At 45.5% G+C, this 22167-nt stretch overlaps 1 protein-coding gene across 1 annotated transcript in view; it reads right to left on the reverse strand.

Moving 5' to 3' along the window:
• The window catches only part of LOC126249450 (vitellogenin-like), a gene marked incomplete at its 3' end in the record, with an annotated part of 380348 nt that overhangs the window by 324791 nt on the left and 33390 nt on the right, over nucleotides 1-22167 (reverse strand). The window contains exons 3-5 of the mRNA XM_049951103.1: nucleotides 11583-11768; nucleotides 10022-10258; nucleotides 8209-8451 (exon numbers count right to left, since the gene is read on the reverse strand). Of these exons, the coding sequence (XP_049807060.1) occupies nucleotides 8209-8451; nucleotides 10022-10258; nucleotides 11583-11768 (666 nt within the window). The remainder of the gene's footprint in view (nucleotides 1-8208; nucleotides 8452-10021; nucleotides 10259-11582; nucleotides 11769-22167) is intronic.

Consider the following 22167-nt stretch of genomic DNA (forward strand, 5'->3'; position numbering starts at 1 on the left):
CGAATTTCATGTATGAAGTCTTCACGGGTTGTCAGCCGAGTAGCGCCGTCGTCTCGTAGCAACGTTTCGATGGAATACGTCTGAAGACGTTGGAGACACATTCCATCGAAACGTTGCTACGAGACGACGACGCTACTCGGCTGACAACCCGTGAGGACTTCATACAGTCTCCCTTTGTTGTTAAGCTTCCCTCTCACTGCAACTGTCTGTATATGTCTCTCTCGCATTCTCTCCTTCTTCTCCCATTGATTTACAGTATATCCCACTGCCACTGTCTCCTCTCTCACTTACACTGTCTTTTATTTTTTTTTTTTGTCTTTCTTTTCAACTGCCAGTGTCACCGCTATATCTCAGCAGTTCAAAAATTCCGGGGGATCCAACTCATTTTTTCCCCTGCACCGACGTGTCTACAATTTCTGTCCAACATGCACCCTCTCTATACCTACGAGTTAAATTTAGCCATCCTGTGAGGGTTCAGACTCCCCAAACCTCTATATGACTCCCACTCACCTGTATTTACCATTTCCCCCGTCTCCTCTCGCTTTTGCTCCCACTGCTTCTGTCTCCATCCGTCTCTCTTTCTCCTTTACCGTCTCTGTCTCTGTATCTCCTCTCTCTTTGGCCCCCACTGCTATTGTCTTCATCCATCTCTCTCTATCTTTTGCTGCCATTTTCTCTCCCCCACCATCACTATCTGCTATCTCTTTTTCTCCCACTGGCACTTTCTCCTCTCTCTTCCACCGTCACAGTCTCTCTGCTATTCTCTTTCAACACAGCAAACGGCGAATGTGTTCGCATGCCAAAATTTTTTGGTGAGGAAAGCGGAAAGACGACTGAGGCAGCTGCTATCCCACTTTTCTATCAGTCTTTCAAAGAGGAATATATTCTCCTTTTTACTGCTAGTTCCCTTCTTTTCCCTGCTACGGTAGGGTGTGCTGCTTATATAAAACGAATTCGATAGTCAGCAAAGCTTTGACAGTTTATTTCCATACTTCGACACATTTAATTACTTTGACACATATAAACATCAAATAAGTACGCGTAATATAAGACTACCACGAAATCGTTTGCCTTACATTTTTCTGGATAGTTCGTTCATCGATCGCAGTTCATCGAAAAGGATCGGCTTGTGGTTTGTACTACTACAAGACTCGTATGTTAAGCGAGTACACATGCCATTAGAAATATTTTACTGAATTTTCAGTCTTTCCAGGTTTACATAATTTTCGCAGCCATTTTCAGCTCTTTTCAGGTATATTAAGACTCTTTTAGCCAGTTTTTGTCACTACAATACCAATTTGGGCATATTTGTGTAGTTGTAAAATGCCCAGTTGCGTCATAAAGTGTCTTGGTGAAAAAACCTGACTAAAACATAGTTCGGTAACCTCAGGTCCCTTGCGATGATACTAGAACCCTTTTCACGTGTTCACTACGTTATTTAAAACTATATTTATGTCTCATACCGAATGTTAAGTGCAAATTTTACGTGGGTAAGAACGGTAGCTTTGAATTTCTGGATCTCGGTAACGGATAATGATACTGACAAAAGTTACAAGTTTCCCAGAGAACCTCATTTTAGAAACATATGGCACAAATTTCGACGATTTGCATGAATAGAAATTATAGAAGTGATCGTCCCCAAGAGTGGTTCTTTTGGTAGCCAAAAATCATGATTTTCCGGGTGTAGTTTGATAACGGATACAGATTTTCGCAAACGGAAAAACGGTGTTTCTGAGCGAATTTCTAAAGAAAACACATTAAAAACCTGAGTCATTTGCTGTGGTTAGTTATTTAGATCATTGCGTCCACAGTGCAAAAACGGCTGATAACCGGTTTTTGTGGATTTCTGCATACGTACGGTAACTTTTTACCTCTGGATCTCACTAACGGATCATTATATGGAAAAAGTTCCCCGAGAATAACATGTTAAGAGCATATGGTAAAAATTTCGATGATCTGCCATAAATAGAAATTATAGTAGTGGCTATCCCTCAATTGGCACTTTTCGTACCCAATAAGTATGCCGGCCGGAGTGGCCGAGCAGTTCTAGGCGCTACAGTCTGGAACCGCGCGACCGCTATGGTCGCAGGTTCGAATCCTGCCTCGGGCATGGATGTGTGTGATGTCCTTAGGTTAGTAACGTTTAAGTAGTTCTAAGTTCTAGGGGACTGATGACCTCAGATGTTATGTCCCATAGTGCTCAGAGCCATTAGAACCATTTGAACCCAATAGATATGTTTTCTCGGGGTTTCCCCAGGAACCACCCGTCAACAAATGCTGCTTTTATAAGGCGCCTAAGGTCCACCATAGAACACACCTAATGCAAAAGGACAAACCTATTTGCTCAATAATGCCTGGGTTGGATGACGTGTGTAATGTTCCGACTCTGACCTTATACTGTAGAATAGCCACAGTATTTCCGTTTCTTTCAATAGTTGTACAAATGGACGTTAGGCCAAAGGTTATCGAAAACACATGATCCCTTATCTGTGCGATTAACAGAACCTGTGACATGTCCCGCTGAAAAAAAGCGCATTTTCGTTCGCGGCCTTTTTGGAAATTATTGGTACCTTAACAACTTATAGCAAACTACTACAAGACTCCACCAAAAACATTTCACTTAAAATGCAGACCTAAAAAAGTAAATCCGAGTGCAGTATGCGTAAAATTTTCGTTTAGTTACAACACGAAACTCACAGACATCTCCCACACTACGGTCATTCCTCTCTACAATAATGAGTTGCATGAAATTGTCTTCTAGCGAGCGGAAAATTATACTATTATAACGGCTGAGAGTACTTCAGGGCCTGTTTAGGCCAATCCACTTCTGCTTTCGCTTCAGGCACATTCGACAATGACATTACTAAGGTGCACTACTGTATTAGTTTTATTATTATATGATCAATCTGGTTGAACTTCGTGATTGTTGATACAGTTTGAGATTCTGTGTATGTAATTAATGCAGGGGACACAAACGTTTATTGGAATTTGTAGTCTTTTGAAGCAAGGCATATCAAAGAGAAGTGTCTCGTTGTCTACGAAAACGTTGGAGATGGAGTAGGCTCCTAACTAAACTGGAAAGGATGAAGATGGACGGCGGTACTAGCTTTTTAAGGAACTTTCCCGGTATACGTGTAAAGTAATTAAAGGAAACCACGAGAAATGTCGGTCAGGATGACCGGACGGCGAATCGAACCAAATACGCCATCACTCAGTTGCCTCAATCGCTTGATGTCGTACTTTTTGCAGAAAGGTTAATAGTGTTATGTGTTTCTGACGGGAGTAGATGAATCGATATCCAAGCCATTGATTAAAATCATTCATGCCACAAGATACTTTTCCAGTTTAGCCAAGAACTTAGCAAGTAGGATTTAAGTGACCCCTGCTAGGTAAGTACTCAGACTGCCCCAAGACCAACCAGGAAGAATTTCGTGTAAAATTGTTAGAAAGCTTAAGAGATATTGGTTATGATTTTATTTTTCATAGAGTAATTTTAATTAGCTTTCAGAATGATTTGGTTAGAGTGAAAGTAACATGCATGCACGTGTCGTGCGCGAGGACCCCTCCTTACAAAGCGGGAAGTCACTTATGCTTCGTATCCTTCGTAGTGTTAGTATTTCTTGTTGGTGTAATAGCGTCACTCTCCAAGAACGCGACATGTTCTGGCTTAATCCTCCAGTCTCCATTTATTACCATCGTAATGTGTCCTTACTGAGATTGGGGGGGGGGGGGGGTTGTGTTGTGTTGTTTGGGGGAGGAGACCAGACAGCGAGGTCATCGGTCTCATCGGATTAGGGAAGGACGGGGAAGGAAGTCGGCCGTGCCCTTTCAAAGGAACCAACCCGGCATTTGCCTGGAGCGATTTAGGGAAATCACGGAAAAACTAAATCAGGATGGCCGGACGCGGGATTGAAACGTCGTCCTCCCGAATGCGAGTCCAGTGTGCTAGCCACTGCGCCACCTCGCTCGGTGAGAAGGGGGGGGGGGGATCGCCTTAACTGAGGACGTGAGCCGTTACAATGGCTGAGAGAATTAGCAACTGAAGCTTCGATTACGTACAGTTTTTGAGAGCCTGGATGCTGCATAACGATACGGCTACAGTAACCTACAGCGAACGCTCGCGGTTCCTTCAGGACGAAGGCTTATGGTGAGGAGGTTCGGGTCGCCGCAGCGTGCCTATCATCAGCTTCGCTGGTTATGTGAGGGGTGACCAGAGATGAATGGGCTCACGATGGTTCACAGTAAATTAAAAAAACAACAGTTATCTTTCTCCTTGGCGTGACAGTCAGTGTCAAAGAGACGTCGTAGCATTGCTTTTGTAAAGCCCTCTTTCCAAGCAAAGCAAACATTCAGTCTGATTCCAATCCTGAAGATTACCTCACAGCCAAATAATGAGCCACTCTTCAGAATTCTTGTTAGAGTTTGTCATAACACAAATTTACAGCAACGGTAATACACTGTGCATATGGATTGTTTCCATTTCAAACACTTCAAAAGCGTCGCCGCACGAACACACAGATCTTTCTTACAGTTCGCGTACATTCACGACTAATTCACGTATTAGACTGCTGCACATATTTCGCCCCAATGACGAAGGCGACGTGTCATGGTGTGGACTCTTCGAGACACTAAAAGTGGTGTGGGGCATCGAATTCTACGTTGATCAAGCCCTGCTCACCAGCCATGAAGACTGGCCAGAGCTAACAGAAGTGAAAAGCGAGCACATCGCACACGATAGTATGTCAGCTGTGCAAAGGAGGATTGAGCTCCCACGCCCGGGTTCCCGGGTTCGATTCCCGGCGGGGTCAGGGATTTTCTCTGCCTCGTGATGACTGGGTGTTGTGTGATGTCCTTAGGTTAGTTAGGTTTAAGTAGTTCTAAGTTCTAGGGGACTGATGACCATAGATGTTAAGTCCCATAGTGCTCAGAGCCATTTGAACCATTTTTTGAGGATTGAGATGACGTGACTAGGGACCCATACTATCATCTTCACTTCTTTGGAGTGTTTATCGAACCATTCTGGCACAACTTGGGAGTGAGGTGGTGGTATATTGTCCTAATGGAACTAAAAATGGCATACACTGTGCCGTAAGCAAACAAATGGATGCACAGGATCAGACAGCAGGCTTCTCGTGTATGGTTCACCGATGGTGGACGTAGCAGAGACGCCATTTCATCCTACGTAAACAACGTCCCCAGGAGAACACCTCCACCTCCTGCTTGAACAGTGTCCTGTTTGCAAATGTGGTGAATCGCTTCAGGTGGTTTCCGACTGATTCGTAGCCAGATATCAGCGTTTAGTAACGTGTACCGCGACTCTCAGTCCAGACATCTCTTTCCATGCTTAAAGTATCCAGTGGCAGTGTGCCTGTGTTCGTACTAACCTCTGTGTCCTGTGAGAGAGGTAAGCAGAGGTACACATGTGGGGCAGAGGTTTCTGTGCCCCAAACCGAGTTGGTGGATTTGTATGGTATGCTTCCTGACCAGTTCTTGTTATTCAGGATTAGATGGGGTGCACTCTTGACCGTCTATCCGCCGTTAAAATCGTTGGAGAACCTTGACATCAAGAAGTTGTCTTCCACGGTAGTGGACTCTGGCGGCGGTTTTCTCCGAATCGAGGTCCCTCAGCACACCCTTTGAAGTAGTGTCCCATGAATAGCCCAGTGCTTGCACGCATCCAGAAGCAGTGTGTCTCACTAATAGGGCGCCTCGATCTGGGTGCGACGAAGTCGCTGACATCACACACCTTGGTCATCCTTCGCTCGACTGTCGAGCCGGCAGCCGGCACGAGACCCCACAACATCACAGTCACTTCATAGTGGTGGTAGGAGCGCTCTGGCACCACTCAGTAACTGTCTGTATTGTACTGTGTTGCGACTTCCATGAAGGTTGTCAATTTTTCAAGATACCCGTCAGTCAAAAAGTTTCGAAAGTGAATTAAACACTACTGGCCATTAAAATTGCTACACCACGAAGAAGACGTGCTACAGACGCGAAATTTAACCGATAGGAAGAAGATGTTGCGATATGCAAATGGTTAGCTTCTCAGAGCATTCACACAAGGTTGGCGCCGGTGGCGACACCTACAACGTATTGACATGAGGAATGTTTCCAACCGATTTCTTATGCACAAACAGCAGTTGGCCGGCGTTGCCTGGTGAAACGTTGCTGTGATGCCTCGTGTAAGGAGGAGAAATGCGTACCATCACGTTTCCGACTTTGATAAAAGTCGGATTGTACCCTATCGCGATTGCTGTTTATCGTATCCCGACATTGCTGCTCGCGTTGGTCGAGATCCAGTAACTGTTAGCAGAATATGAAATCGGTTGGTTCAGGAGGGTAATACGGAACGCCGTGCTGGATCCCAACGGCCTCGTATCACTAGCAGTCGAGATGACAGGCATCTTATCCGCATGGCTGTAACGGATCGTGCAGCCACGTCTCGATCCCAGAGTCAACAGATGGGGACGTCTGCAAGACAACAACCATCTACACGAACAGATCGACAACGTTTGCAGCAGCATGGACTATCAGGTCGTAGACCATGGCTGCGGTTACCCTCGACGCTGCATCACAGACAGGAGCGCCTGCGATAGCGTACTCAACGACGAACCTGGGTGCACTAATGGCAAAACGTCATTTTTTCGGATGAATCCATGTTCTGTTTATAGCATCATGATATTCGCATCCGTGTTTGGCGACATCGCGCTGAACACACATTGGAAGCGTGTATTCGCCATCGCCATACTGGCGTATCACCCGTAGTGATGGTATGGGGTGCCATTGGTTACACGTTTCGGTCATCTCTTGTTCGCATTGACGGCACTTTGAACAGTGGACGTTACATTTCAGATGTGTTACGACACGTGGCTCTACCCTTCATTCGATCCCTGCGAAACCCTACATTTTAGCAGGATAATGCACGACCGTATGTTGCAGGTCCTGTCCGGGCCCTTCTGGATACAGAAAATGTTCGACTGCTGCCCTGGCCAGCACATTCTCCAGATCTCTCACCAACTGAAAACGTCTGGTCAATGGTGACCGAGCAACTGGCTCGTCACAATACGCCAGTCACTACTCTTGCTGAACTGTGGTATCGTGTTGAAGCTGCATGGGCAGCTGTACCTGTACACGCCATCCAAGCTCTGTTTGACTCAATGCCCAGGCGTATCAAGGCCGTTATTACGGCCAAAGGTGGTTGTTGTGGGTACTGATTTCTCAGGATCTATGGACGCAAATTGTGTGAAAATGTAATCACATGTCAGTTCTAGTATAATATATTTGTCCAATGAATACCCGTTTATCATCTGCATTTCTTCTTGGTGTAGCAAGTGCCAGTAGTGTAAAACGTAGAGAAACGTTAATAAGGTTCAGGTGTTCTATGTAGTCTCCCCTCACTTATGTACAACGCGTAGTATGTTCACACAACCATGAGAAACTGTAAGAAAAGTCCTTCGTTGGGATGTTCAACCAGCGTGTCACATTAGTTTGAATGTCGGTTTTGCCGTCATAGGTTGACCTTTCATGTGAATTTCTGCACAGTGAAGTTTTGTGGTAGGTTCGCATTGTTAACACCAAGTCTCGTCATCTGTGACGATTTTTTTTTTTTTTTCAGAAGACTATATTCCGCGTTTGTCATTTCAATCGAGTCGCCGCTGGCGTCCTCGCGTAGCTGTTTTTGTTCGAGAATGAATGTGCGCGGGACATACTTTGCACACCCCTTTCTCTTCCTCAAAACGGCGTGGAGGATGTTCTCAAAAACTTGATTTAGACATGTTGCTCCGTTGCGATTTCTAACACAAAACGCTGACAAACTACGGTCACATGTCCACTACTTAATACTGCCTGCTCACAAATGACTGGTCGAATTCACAGCAGTTGTTCGTTCAAGCTATCACCGCAATTACTGCGCTGACGTAGCTTCTACGCCAGGAACAAATCAGTCTCGTAACATTCTGAACGGACGGGGTATACTCCCTTTTTGATCAGGCATAATAAACTTAAAACGCTACTCCACGCGGACAGGAACTGCATAACTTCTTTTTTTTTCGTTGGATAAAAAGTTCACTCCAAATAAAATGCTGTAATAGATAGTGATGATTCACGGGACGTGTCACCCACATCTTAAGGGAAAGGTAGCGTTAGCAGGTGCGAAAGTGACGGCAGGATGGAAACCGCTAGGTGGGCGGACGTGTGAGCAGTACGCACCTTCTTGCCCCTGAAGAGGTAGGAGAGGCCGGAGATCTTCCTGGAGTACTCCTTGTGCGGCAGCGGGAAGCTGTCGTTGATGGGGCGCAGGTCTGCGAGGTTGAGGCGCAGGAAGCAGCTGGCGGAGGCCTCTGTGCCGTTGTGGAGGTGCAGGTTGACCACGACCCGGGAGCTGCTCGACGCGCTCAGCAGCAGGAAGTCGCGCCGAGAGCCGCAGCCCACCAGCCGCGTCATCGACGACCTCTGTACACGGACCAGCTGCTTCCACTCCGCAAACACCAGTATTACGAGGGTCGCTCCAAAAGAAATGCACACTATTTTTTTTAAATCCATATTTTATTTTACATGTTTGAAAGTTTTGCAGTGTGTAGATACATCCTTTAGGAACAATATTTTCATTTCTCCACATAATTTCCATCCCTCTCAACTGCCTTACGCCATCTTGGAACCAGCGCCTGTATACCCGCACGGTAAAATTCTGGACCAACCTGTTGGAGCCACTGTTTGGCAGCGTGCACAAGGGAGTCGTCATCTTCAAACCTTGTTCCAGGAAGAGAGTCTTTCAGTTTCCCAAAGAGATGATAGTCACATGGAACCAGGTCAGGACTGTAAGGCGGGTGGTTGAGTGTTTTCCATCCGAGTTTTGTGATCGCTTTCGTGGTTTTTTGACTGACATATGGCCCTGCATTGTCGTGCAACAGCAAAACATCTTGCTTCTGCCGATATGGTCGAACACGACTTTCTTCAGTGTCGTCACATATGCATCAGAATTTATGGTGGTTCCCCTTGGCATGATATCCACAAGCAAGAGTCCTTCGGAATCGATAAACACCGTAGCCATGACTTTTCCAGTAGAAGGTGTGGTTTTGAATTTTTTTTTCTTGGGTGAATTTGCATGATGCCACTCCATTGATTGCCTCTTCGTCTCTGGTGAAAAATGATGGAGCGATGTTTCATCACATGTCATAATTCTTCCAAGAAATTCATCTTCACCATTCTCGTACTGTTCCAAAAGTTCGCTACATACCGTTTTTGTTGTTTCTTTGTGAGCCACTGTCAACATCCTGGGAACCCACCTGGCACAAACCTTTTTTAACGCCAACACTTTCAGTATTCTGCAAACACTTCCTTCCCCGATCCCAACGTAGCGCTCGTTCACTGTGATGCGTCTGTCAGCAGTCACCAATTCGTTAACTCTCTGCACATTGTCTGGAGTGTGTGCAGTACGAGGCCTGCCGCTGCGAGGACAATCCTTAATATTGCCGTGTCCGCTTTCATTACGTAACCTGCTTGCCCACCGACTAATTGTACTGCGATCGACAGAAGCATCTCCACACACCTTTTCCTACCTCTTGTGGATGTTTCCCACTGTCTCGTTTTCGCAGCACAGGAATTCTATGAACGTAGTGTAGCAGCCATCTTGAAGACATGCGGTGACGGCGCCACTCACGGGAACAGGTTGAACAAGTTTTAAAACAAGCGGGAAGGATGTATCTACACACTGTAGAACTTTCATACATACAGAATGAAAACTGTATTTTTACAAAAATAGTGTGCATTTCTTTTGGAGTGACCCTCGTGCAAGCACTAAATACTATACTAAGATGTACTGCTCCGTATAACATTCGTGCCCTGGACATGAAGAGGGCGGCAGAGTGTACGAATGTATGATGTAGCGGCGATACGCCTTACTAAAATTTTTAGGGCTTCCAAGCTAATGATCCTCTACCATGTGTATAATATGGCCCTTCTAGAGTAAGGATACCCTGTAGAAAAGAAGTTCAGAACACACGTGTCACGTTACGGCGCTTACCGTCCAGAAGTCGCCGCAGTTAGCGTCCGCGGGCGTACAGCGCAGCGCGGGCCGCAGGCCGAAGTGCGACTCGGCGACGTGGTGGCAGTTGCTGTGGTTGCGCGTCTTCACCACCTCGAGCATGCCGCCGTTGGAGCACAGGTCCGGCCGCAGCGCCCAAGACGGGTTGGCCAGCAGCGCCATCTTGGACAGTTGGCCCACCTCGTACGTCACCTCACAGCGGCCCGACACCGAGTCCTGCAACACGACAGGCCGGCTCCCCAATTTAAACACGCCGTCACCTCAGAGTGACCTTCTACACTACGTTTTAGAACAACAGCAGAGGTCGCGTTGGCCGACGAGTTACTTTCTCCTGTGTCTCCAAGCAGCTTGGAGCCCCAACTGACGTGTCACAATACACAACCAAATTTTCTTTAGTTAATGGGGGTAGGACGTCAAACGGGCCGATTTGGAGCAGGAAAGGCAACACAGGACATTTTAATTTTCACTGCCTGTACTTTTACAAATAAATTCATAAAACTTTATCGGCATGATCAGGAAGGACTCAGGATTCACTCTCATAGCAGTGGAAGTTCAAAACCAAAGCAAAATAAATTTTTGTACACGTGAAATTTCATCATTTTTTCACTTACTACTGGCTGCATTTGTTGCTGTAGGTACACTCTTCTACGTAAGTAAGAGAGATTCTTCGATAAATTTTGCACACCATGCAAATAATACTTACAGATCTATTAAAAACTGTGGTAAAAATTGAGATAATTAACTATAAAATTTGAGTTTTTTCTAAACGTGAAGTTTAAAATGTAACACCCCATTCATTTTTTCATAAATTAAATAAATTCTAGAGTTTCAGACACCTGTAAGTATGGTTTGTATGCTGTGCAAAATTCATCGAAGAATCTCTCTTACTTATGAAGAAAAGTGTACCTACAGCAACAAATGCAGCCAACAGTAAGTGAAAAAATGAAGAAATTTCACATGTAAAAAAAAATTATTTTGTTGTGTTTCTGACCTTCCACTGCTATGGGAGTCAATCCTGAATCCTTCCTGGTCATACTGACTATGTTTTATGAATTTATTTACAAAAGTGTAGACAGTGGAAATTAAAATGTCCTGTGGTGCCTCTCCTGCTCCAAGTCGGCCCGTTTGACGTCCTGTCCCCCTTAAATAAGCACTTCTATAAAAACTGTTGGTGTTTTAACACCTGAAACTTCCTGACAGATTAAAACTGGATACCAGACGCGACTCGAATCTGGGACCTTTGTCTTTCACAGACAAGTGCGCTACTGGATGAGCTATCCAAGCACGACTCACGGCCCGCCCTCACAGCCTTACTTCCGCCAGTATGTCGCCTCCAGAGATGAGTTGTGCTCGGATAGCTCAGTCGGTAGACTTCTTGCTCGCGAAAGGCAAATGTCCCAGGTTCGAGTCTCAGTCCGGCACACGGCTTTAATCCCGCCACTGCAGAATGAAAACTGATTCTGGATTTTAACCAAAAGCTTGGCTGAAGAGTGGGAATCGTTGAGTAAGTGACAGAATGATGGACTAATTGCAGACTGACCTCGAAGACGGAGTAGACGGGCGCGTCTAGGTACTCCCCGCGACCGTGGATGTCGTTGGATGGCTCGCGGTCGTGCAGTTGGACGGCGTGGGAGCCAGACAGGTCGGCCTGCAGTGCGCCCGCCACGCCTTGCACGAAGTTCACCTCCCAGTCCTCCATCTCGTCCGACACCACCACGCTGTGGATCTGCAAGCAAACAACACACATAACCATAACGAACAGAGATCAGGCCCTGAATACCGAGCCTAGTCATCCTCAGCCTACGGCATCATTCTGGACGGTCACGTGGTCAGCACACTGTTCTCCCATTTGTCTGACTCAGTAACTCACACGCTGCATGCGACGGCCCCCTTAGTTGTCCTCACCAGTCGGAGTGCAATTTAATTCAATTTTTTACCTCAAATTTTAGACCAGTTGTCTGGAAATTCTGAACATGTAGTACATATTACCGAGAGAGGTGGTGCAGTGGTTAGCACACTGGACTCGCAATTGGGAGGATGACGGTTCAAACCCGCGTCCAGCCACCCAGATTTAGGTTTCTCGTGATTTCCCTAAATCCCCATCCTTGACAAAATCTCTAGTGTCGGCAGACTTGCCAACACTACGCACACTAATTGAAAGAGGCGGCCAAGATGCACGCGCTAACTCACGAAGGATGGAGTGAGGTCTGAAACAGGATACGTAATGAATGCTATAAAGAAAAGTACGTAGCTTCTGGACTACTTAACTTTAATCCATCCTTTGTATACATCGTTCTTGATGAGACATCTGGAGATTGTGGCGATACAAGTGAGACTCTTTAGATACAAGCTATCTAAGGCTAATGGCGCCTTGCTAGGTCGTAGACATGGACTTAGCTGAAGGCTATTCTAACTGTCTCTCGGCAAATGAGAGAAAGGCTTCGTCAGTGTAGTCGCTAGCAACGTCGTCGTACAACTGGGGCGAGTGCTAGTCCGTCTCTGGAGACCTGCCGTGTGGTGGCGCTCGGTCTGCGATCACTGCCAGTGGCGACACGCGGGTCCGCCATGTACTAATGGACCGCGGCCGATTTAAAGCTACCACCTAGCAAGTGTGGTGTCTGGCGGTGACACCACAAAATCCGAGCTTGTGCTCCGTCTCTAATCTACATCTACGTCTACATCTACGTGATTACTCTGCTATTCACAATAAAGTGCTTGGCAGAGGGTTCAATGAACCACCTTCAAGCTGTCTCTCTACCGTTCCACTCTCGAACGGCACGCGGGAAAACAAGCACTTATTTTTTTTCTGTTCGAGCCCTGATTTCTCTTATTTTATCTTGATGATCATTTCTCCCTATGTAGGTGCGTGCCAACAGAATGTTTACGCAACCGGAGGAGAAAACTGGTGATTAAAATTTCATGAGAAGATCCCGTCGCAACGGAAAAGTCTTTGTTTTAATGATTGCCACTCCAGTTCACGTATCATGTCTGTGACACTATCTCCTCTATTTCGCGATAATACAAAACGAGCTGCCCTTCTTTGTACTTCTCCAATGTCATCTGTCAGTCCCACCTGATGCGGATCCCACACCGCACAGCAGTACTCCAGAATAGGGTGGACAAGCGTGGTGTAAGCAGTCTCTTTAGTAGACCTGTTGCACCTTCTAAGTGTTCTGCCAATGAATCGCAGTCTGTGGTTTGCTCAACCCACAATATTATCTACACTCCTGGAAACTGAAATAAGAACACCGTGAATTCATTGTCCCAGGAAAGGGAAACTTTATTGACACATTCCTGGGGTCAGATACATCACATGATCACACTGACAGAACCACAGGCACATAGACACAGGCAACAGAGCATGCACAATGTCGGCACTAGTACAGTGTATATCCACCTTTCGCAGCAATGCAGGCTGCTATTCTCCCATGGAGACGATCGTAGAGATGCTGGATGTAGTCCTGTGGAACGGCTTGCCATGCCATTTCCACCTGGCGCCTCAGTTGGACCAGCGTTCGTGCTGGACGTGCAGACCGCGTGAGACGACGCTTCATCCAGTCCCAAACATGCTCAATGGGGGACAGATCCGGAGATCTTGCTGGCCAGGGTAGTTGACTTACACCTTCTAGAGCACGTTGGGTGGCACGGGATACATGCGGACGTGCATTGCCCTGTTGGAACAGCAAGTTCCCTTGCCGGTCTAGGAATGGTAGAACGATGGGTTCGATGACGGTTTGGATGTACCGTGCACTATTCAGTGTCCCCTCGATGATCACCAGTGGTGTACGGCCAGTGTAGGAGATCGCTCCCCACACCATGATGCCGGGTGTTGGCCCTGTGTGCCTCGGTCGTATGCAGTCCTGATTGTGGCGCTCACCTGCACGGCGCCAAACACGCATACGACCATCATTGGCACCAAGGCAGAAGCGACTCTCATCGCTGAAGACGACACGTCTCCATTCGTCCCTCCATTCATGCCTGTCGCGACACCACTGGAGGCGGGCTGCACGATGTTGGGGCGTGAGCGGAAGACGGCCTAACGGTGTGCGGGACCGTAGACCAGCTTCATGGAGACGGTTGCGAATGGTCCTCGCCGATACCCCAGGAGCAACAGTGTCCCTAATTTGCTGGGAAGTGGCGGTGCGGTCCGCTACGGCACTGCGTAGGATCCTACGGTCTTGGCGTGCATCCGTGCGTCGCTGCGGTCCGGTCCCAGGTCGACGGGCACGTGCACCTTCCGCCGACCACTGGCGACAACATCGATGTACTGTGGAGACCTTACGCCCCACGTATTGAGCAATTCGGCGGTACGTCCACCCGGCCTCCCGCATGCCCACTATACGCCCTCGCTCAAAGTCCGTCAGCTGCACATACGGTTCACGTCCACGCTGTCGTGGCATGCTACCAGTGTTAAAGACTGCGATGGAGCTCCGTATGCCACGGCAAACTGGCTGACACTGACGGCGGCGGTGCACAAATGCTGCGCAGCTAGCGCCATTCGACGGCCAACACCGCGGTTCCTGGTGTGTCCGCTGTGCCGTGCGTGTGATCATTGCTTGTACAGCCCTCTCGCAGTGTCCGGAGCAAGTATGGTGGGTCTGACACACCGGTGTCAATGTGTTCTTTTTTCCATTTCCAGGAGTGTATGTGATCGTTCCAATTTAGGTTATTTGTAATTGTAATCCCTAAGTATTTAGTTGAATTTACAGTCTTCAGATTTGTGTGACTTATCGCGTAATTGAAATTTAGCTGATTTCCTTTAGTACTCGTGTGAATAACTTCACACTTTTCCTTATTTAGCGTCAACCTCGATGTTGACGGGACATTAAACCCAATCTTCCTTCTTTCCTTCGCCGGCCGCGGTGGTCTCGCGGTTCTAGGCGCGCAGTCCGGAACCGTGCGACTGCTACGGTCGCAGGTTCGAATCCTGCCTCGGGCATGGATGTGTGTGATGTCCTTAGGTTAATTAGGTTTAAGTAGTTCTAAGTTCTAGGGGACTAATGACCACAGCAGTTGAGTCCCATAGTGCTCAGAGCCATTTGGACCATTTGAACCTTCTTTCCTTCCTTCGCACATATTCAACAATCATGATGATTTCCAATGTTTTATATTATTTATAAAGTAATAAGCTATATTAACGATAACTATTGGTAATATTAATATAGCAATAAAACAGAATATTGAAAATAACAATCAAATGGTTCAAATGGCTCTGAGCACTATGGGACTTAACTTCTGAGGTCATCAGACCCCCTAGAACTTAGAACTACTTAAACCTAACTAACCTAAGCACATCACACACACTCATGCCCGAGGCAGGATTCGAACCTGCGACCGTAGCGGTAGCGCGGTTCCAGACTGAATAACAATCAGTTAAAAATATAAAATAAAAGGAGTTAACTCAAGTTCCAAGTAACTTTCAGCGTAAGTTACTAGGTATGCTACTGGAAGCCTCTGAACAACTCGAGGTTTTGCCGACTAACTACAACTAAACCTACTTCGAAAGGTTTGTACTATTCTGCATTGCCCACATTAGTATGTGCTTGCCTGGGCAATCCTCGAGTCTCCACATCCACACGATCATATTGTTCACGTCCCAACCAAAACAGCGCTGCCCTGTAACGTACCACGATATCCTTCGGACATATTCCATGCATCACCAGTAAGCCCTCGACAGGTGTATGTGAAAAACACTGGTGAACCTCAGAAATACACTCCGCTGAATTCGTCGCTGTATTGTTTTGCAGGTGCATTGCCGAAGGCAATACGCCCAGACGCGGGCAGTGAAGCCCACAACGGCGTTAAAGGTACCTTAGTGATATACCGGCAGCACATGCGAGCAGATGATTCAGCTTGTATAATCAGTCTTAAACTGAAAATAAATGTGCAGGGAGTCCCAGGAGGAACGCTCAATATTCAGGGATATGACGGGAACATCAAATGAAAAAAAATCTAGTAAACATGACCTCTAAAATGCTTTCTCTTCGCTGCTGCGAAACATCTCTTCTACTGAACAAGTGCTCATAGTTCTTAAGGGATGCAGTTTGGAGGCCATACTTACAAGACGATTTTTTTCTTGTTTTCGTCCAAACTACCTCCCCCCCAAAATGTGGAAAGGAAAGATCCTGCGACAGAATAGATTCGTTGCACACTATCGAAGATGAAGTAGTGCTCAAAGCTCTTAAGGTATGCATTTTAGAGTCCACGTTTACTTCACTTTTTTCCTTCGAATGATCGTTCTTGACATATCCCTAAATACTGACCATTGCTCCTGGGACACCGTGTAGAACGCACAGAACATAGCGACCCGCCTTAGAATCATAAGACGGTCATTTGTAACAGTAACAAATAAATAAATAAAAATGATTAACATCCTGGCTTGCGAGGAGCGAGATCCAAATTCTCATAGCGTCATTCTGATGTGAGTTTCATTTAGCCTTAATCTTCCTACACAGCTTCAGGTGAATGACAAAGTGACATTTGGCTTCCACCCACAATCTTGCCCAGTTGAGCTACTGCTCCGTCTCTAATGACCACGATGTCGACGATATGTGGGACACAACCATATATATTCTTATGACTAGCTCAGCTACTAAAGACAATCAAAAATTATTTCCAAATATTATCATAACGCTTAATAACTCTCAAAACAAGTACCACTTCATGTGAAATATTTCAGCATTCAATTTCTACCATAAACATTACAGACCAAGAGAGGTGACAAGCGACTGCTTTAACCGAGTGGAACAGTGTTTTACTGTTAATAACTGGTAAAGCTGATCCACAGTTCAGTGCGGAGAGTATAGATAGAGTAACAGTGTTAAGGACAAGCAACTAAAATCGTGGCTAACATAATCGATTTTCATCCCATTGGCCACATACGATAATTAAAGAGATAGGGAAAGAGATATGGGACAGATTATAGATGCGTAAAGGCTGCACTAAGTGCTTTACATCCGAGGAAATTTAGGAAATTTGTAGCCGGCCGCTGTAGCCGAGCGGTTCTAGGCACTTCAGTCCGGAACCGTGCGCCTGCTACGGTCGTCCGTTCGAATCCTGCCTCGGGCATGGATGTGTGTGATGTCCTTAGGTTAGTTAGGTTTAAGTAGTTCTAAGTCTAGGGGTCTGATGACCTCAGATGTTAAGTTCCATAGTGCTTCGAGCCATTTTTTAGGAAATTTCTGGTAAGTTCCTATGGGATCAAACTGCTGAGGTCACCGGTCCCTTTTACATTCTAGCGCGCAGAGACAGTGCGTAGGATGTGAACTGAGGGAGAAATTAACATACTTGATGATTTGGCTATCGAAAATGTGTAGGGCAATGTACACATCCTGCTGTGTTAATCAACTGAAGCAGGTGAATGCAATAAAAATGACCAATATAAATATAAAAGATATAAATGTGATACCAAAAACGGCCCAGTGGATTCTAATCGTTCTCTGTGATTACAACATCCAGTCTGTTAGCTGTGACAGGTGAGATGCTGACACGAACAGACATGCACACACTCTACCAAGCATGAACCACATTTATTGACGAGCAGTCAGAAACAGGACACCGGTTAGTCCGTAACTCATTAATTATGAGATTCCCGTTACATAACAATCGGAAGACGCAACCACCCCACACCATTTTGTAATTAGTTATTGAACCTTCGACCTTTCTTGAACAGTACTTATACTTCTCATTTCTCACACTCATTTGCTTCATTTTACGGCTCACTCCTTAGAGAATATGAAATGCGCTATCACATGGGACCATGTAATACGGGACTGCTTCTAGTGATACTACATATTAAAGTGTCTGGAAAATTTTAGTGTCACGTCGACGAAAGATGAACGTTTTGAAACTTCATTAGGAAGTTTTAATCATTACTGTATAAAAACTTGTTAGTATTTATGAACCTGTTCATAAAATCGTTAATGATAAATGTCTTTGCTACTTAGTTTACTGTTATTTTTCTTAGTTTTCATGGGGCTATGTGATCCAATCTATTCTGTCTTGCTGACTGGAGATTGATTCCAAACTAGAACAAAACTAAAGTGTCGTGCTTTCACCTCAATAATAAACAAGCATGTCTAAATCCCCAAGCAACACTAACTTAGTTCGCTACAGTCCTTTTCCAAAGTATTTAAGGATAACAAGGGACCGAACATTATCTTTTAAAAAGTATCTAGAAAACACCGCAGCAAAACTCAACAACGAGAACACTCGTATAATGCATAAATTATGCGGTACTACTCGATGAGGGGGATGGGGGGCAGGGGGCAAACACAACCACTCTCAGAACATCAGCGCTCAGTCTTGTGTACTCGGTCGCCGACTACTGCTCACCAGTCTGGTTAAACAGCCACCATGTGAAGAAAACTGCAACGAAATTGAATGAGACCATGAGAATAATTAGTGGCTGTATAAAAGGCACTCCCCTTCCTCAGCTACCTGTTTTGAGCCATATCGCCCCTCCTCACGTTCGCAAACAGCAAAGATTACGTTGGAAGCTGAAGAAGTGAATTAAATTTTGCGCTACGGCCGGGACTCCAGCGCGGGTCTTCTTGCTTAACACGCAGATATGCTGACCATTACACCACCGCAGCATTATGGTCAACAGAGCTGCACGAACTACCCAAATCAAGTATCTTACCCAACAAAAACTCCAATTCACATCGCCCCTTGTTGGGGACGGTACTTGACTTGAGTAGATCGTGCAGCGCTGGTAACCATAATGCTGCGATGGTGTAATGATTAGCATTTCTACCTAATAAGCAAGAATGTCTGGGTTCGAGTCCCGGCCGCAGCACAGGTTTTAATTCACTTCTTCAGCTTCCAACGTTATCGTAGATAAATTAGACAGTTAAATGTCTCACGGAAAATTTAATTCAGGGAAAGATTAGTTACGGAATGCAACGAAATTGTAGCCAACCGCCACCTTCAACTGCACAGTGACCTGGATAACGCTGCTGTGCAGAAGCTACAGTCAATATCTCCCCCACTCCCATTAGCAGAACTACTTTTCAGGGACTTTTTCAAAATTACCGACATGTGGAGAGAACACTGGGAAGCCCTGAAACTGGCTCAAGCTGCACCCACTATCGACCATACTTCACCACCACCAGCAATGGAACTGCCTCGCCAGGTATGTAAAACACTCATTAGAATAAGAACGTCACATTTCATCTGTCTTGACTCATTTTAGAAATCGGGAATAACCTAATAACTGATCTACGAATGCGGAGAACCTCGTCAGACTGTTCCCCACACTGTGACCGAACGCCGTCTTACAGCACAAATGGTTCAAATGGCTCTGAGCACTATGGGACTTAACTTATGAGGTCATCAGTCCCCTAGACCTTAGAACTACTTAAACCTAACTAACCTAAGGACATCACACTCATCCATGCCCGAGGCTTACAGCACATCCAGGAGAAAAACGTGATTTCTTGGAAGTTTAAAAATCCACGTTGGACTGAATTAGTGGTCTCAATTTTAAAATGTAAAGTTATACATATATTCTTAGTATGTTTCGCTTTATCCTTGTGACTACATTATGAAATATTTGTTTAAGTATATTATTTTCTTATATTATACCAAATCCATGTAAGCCTTACACTAAATAAATAACTCTGTCATGGAACGAGTCGCTACATACTTTACAGAATACTCGTAAAAATTATAAAAAGGAAAAGATAAAACGTTCAAAAACACAAAAAGATTTGCCATTGTATGTGTAAATTAATAACATATTATATCAAAAGTTTCTAGAGAGCTGCGATGGGACGTAATGAATATCAAGGCGTACGTGCCTAATGTTTACTTCTGTGTTTGTAGTTTCGGTAAAAGGGAATTCAGTTCCTGTTACAAAACTCCTTTAACCGCTTCTCTGAAATCTTGTCTGCGACCCTACTGACTGTTTCCCCGAACACGTATTGTAACTCTGCTGTCATTAAGTTCTTGTACACATAACACTTACAGACAGTGTGCATCGGTTTGCATTGAGTGCTACAATCACATGCGTCATTGACTTGTTTGCGTTTTTTTTTAATGTGCAGACCAAAATAATTAGGAACCGAGTGAGATGACGCCACGAAAAGACAATGGACTGAAATCGAGACCAGCAGGGTACTTAGCCCCGTCCACTCATCTAGAAGTAGGTTTTTCGTGTGGTGGTGGTGGTGGCATTAATCAGTTTTGGCGCAAATGCAGACCTCTGCGTCTACCAACACAGTTCGTTGCTGACTCTGAGATACAGGGAGGATATCCTCCAACCCCCCGACCTGATTAATGCTACCGTCTCACTTGCGTCATTTCCTATTGCACAACTTTAAACATTCCCATGAATCTCCTTCCTCCCTTAGCACTCAGTAGGCGGGCGGCATGCTACAAATTAGTACCTCAAGTCTGCAGTTAGTCCCCGTGACTTGAATCCTATGAAATATTACTGGGATTCGCTTGGAAAACTCATTGCAGCCAGGCCAGCAGCCCACAAGACTTTTCGACGGCAGGAGATGGTTCTCCTTCATCTACACCTACATGATTACTCTGCAATTCACATTTAAGTGCTTGGCAGAGGGTTCATCGAACCACAATCATTCTATCTCTCTACCATTCCACTCCCGAATAGCACGTGGGAAAAACGAACACCTAAACCCTTCTGTTCGAGCTCTGATTTCTCTTATTTTATTTTGATGATCATTCCTACCTATGCAGGTTGGGCTCAACAAAATATTTTCGCATTCGGAAGAGAAAGTTGGTGATTGAAATTTCGTAAATAGATCTCGCCGCGACGAAAAACGTCTTTGCTTTAATGACTTCCATCCCAACTCGCGTATCATACCTGCCACACTCTTTCTCCTATTACGTGACAATACAAAACGAGCTGCCCTTTTTTGCACCCTTTCGATGTCCTCCGTCAATCCCACCTGGTAAGGATCCCACACCGCGCAGCAATATTCTAACAGAGGACGAACGAGTGTAGTGTAAGCTGTCTCTTTAGTGGACTTTTTGCATCTTCTAAGTGTCCTGACAATGAAACGCAACCTTTGGATCGCCTTCCCCACAATATTATCTATATGGTCTTTCCAACTGAAGTTGTTCGTAATTTTAACACCCAGGTACTTAGTTGATTTGACAGTCTTGAGAATTGTACTATTCATCGAGTAATCGAATTCCAACGGATTTCTTTTGGAACTCATGTGGATCACCTCACACTTTTCGTTATTTAGCGTTAACTGCCACCTGCCATACCATACAGCAATCTTTTCTAAATCGCTTTACAACAGATACTGGTCTTCGGGTGACCTTACTGGATGCTAAATTACAGCATCATCTGCGAACAACCTAAGAGAACTGCTCAGATGAGAGCAAGCATCCCTCCGCAACTCATCAATGATCTTACTAAACTCGTACTGCACTGGTATAGAGGCAGTGTTAGCTGTTCACGGTAACTACATACTGTAGTAGAGGACACAAAACTACGACTGCAGCCGGCTGCTGTGGACGAGTGGTTCTAGGCGCTTCAGTCCGGAACCGCGCGACTGCTGCTGTCGCAGGTTCGAATCCTGCCTCGGGCATGGATGTGTGTGATGTCCTTAGGTTAGTTAGGTTTAAGTAGCTCTAAGTTCTAGGGGACTGATGACCTTAGAAGTTAAGTCCCATAGTGCTCAGAGCCATTTGAACCATTTTTTGAAACAATAAGAATCCTTGGTGGATGACACTCAAAGGCTCCTAAATACTCTCGAGAAACTGTTCAGAAAACCTCAAAAACCATATGACATAGTGCGAGGGTTGCAACTTTAGTAGTGGCAACTATTTATTTACAGCTCGTACAAAACAGATACGTGTTTCAGAGTTTTACTGACATTCAAAGCTGTCACCAGCATTGTGTATAACCCCTTTCTAGCGATGTGGAAGTCGTAGGATACTCTTAGCAGTGCCAGTTGTGTTGACAGTTTGGGCGGCGCGGTATATTGCCCGACGAATTTGTAGCACTTCTGAAGCGAATGCCGTGAAGTGTTTCCTTCCGTTTAGAAATCGAGTTGAACTCACGAGGGCTTAAGGCTGGGGGTTCAGTAGGTGGTGTTGCACTTAGCAGCCCCATCAGTCAAACAAATCAGTAACAGCTTGCATTG

The sequence above is a fragment of the Schistocerca nitens genome, chromosome 3 (genome assembly GCF_023898315.1).
Source record: "Schistocerca nitens isolate TAMUIC-IGC-003100 chromosome 3, iqSchNite1.1, whole genome shotgun sequence".
NCBI lineage: Eukaryota > Metazoa > Arthropoda > Insecta > Orthoptera > Acrididae > Schistocerca > Schistocerca nitens.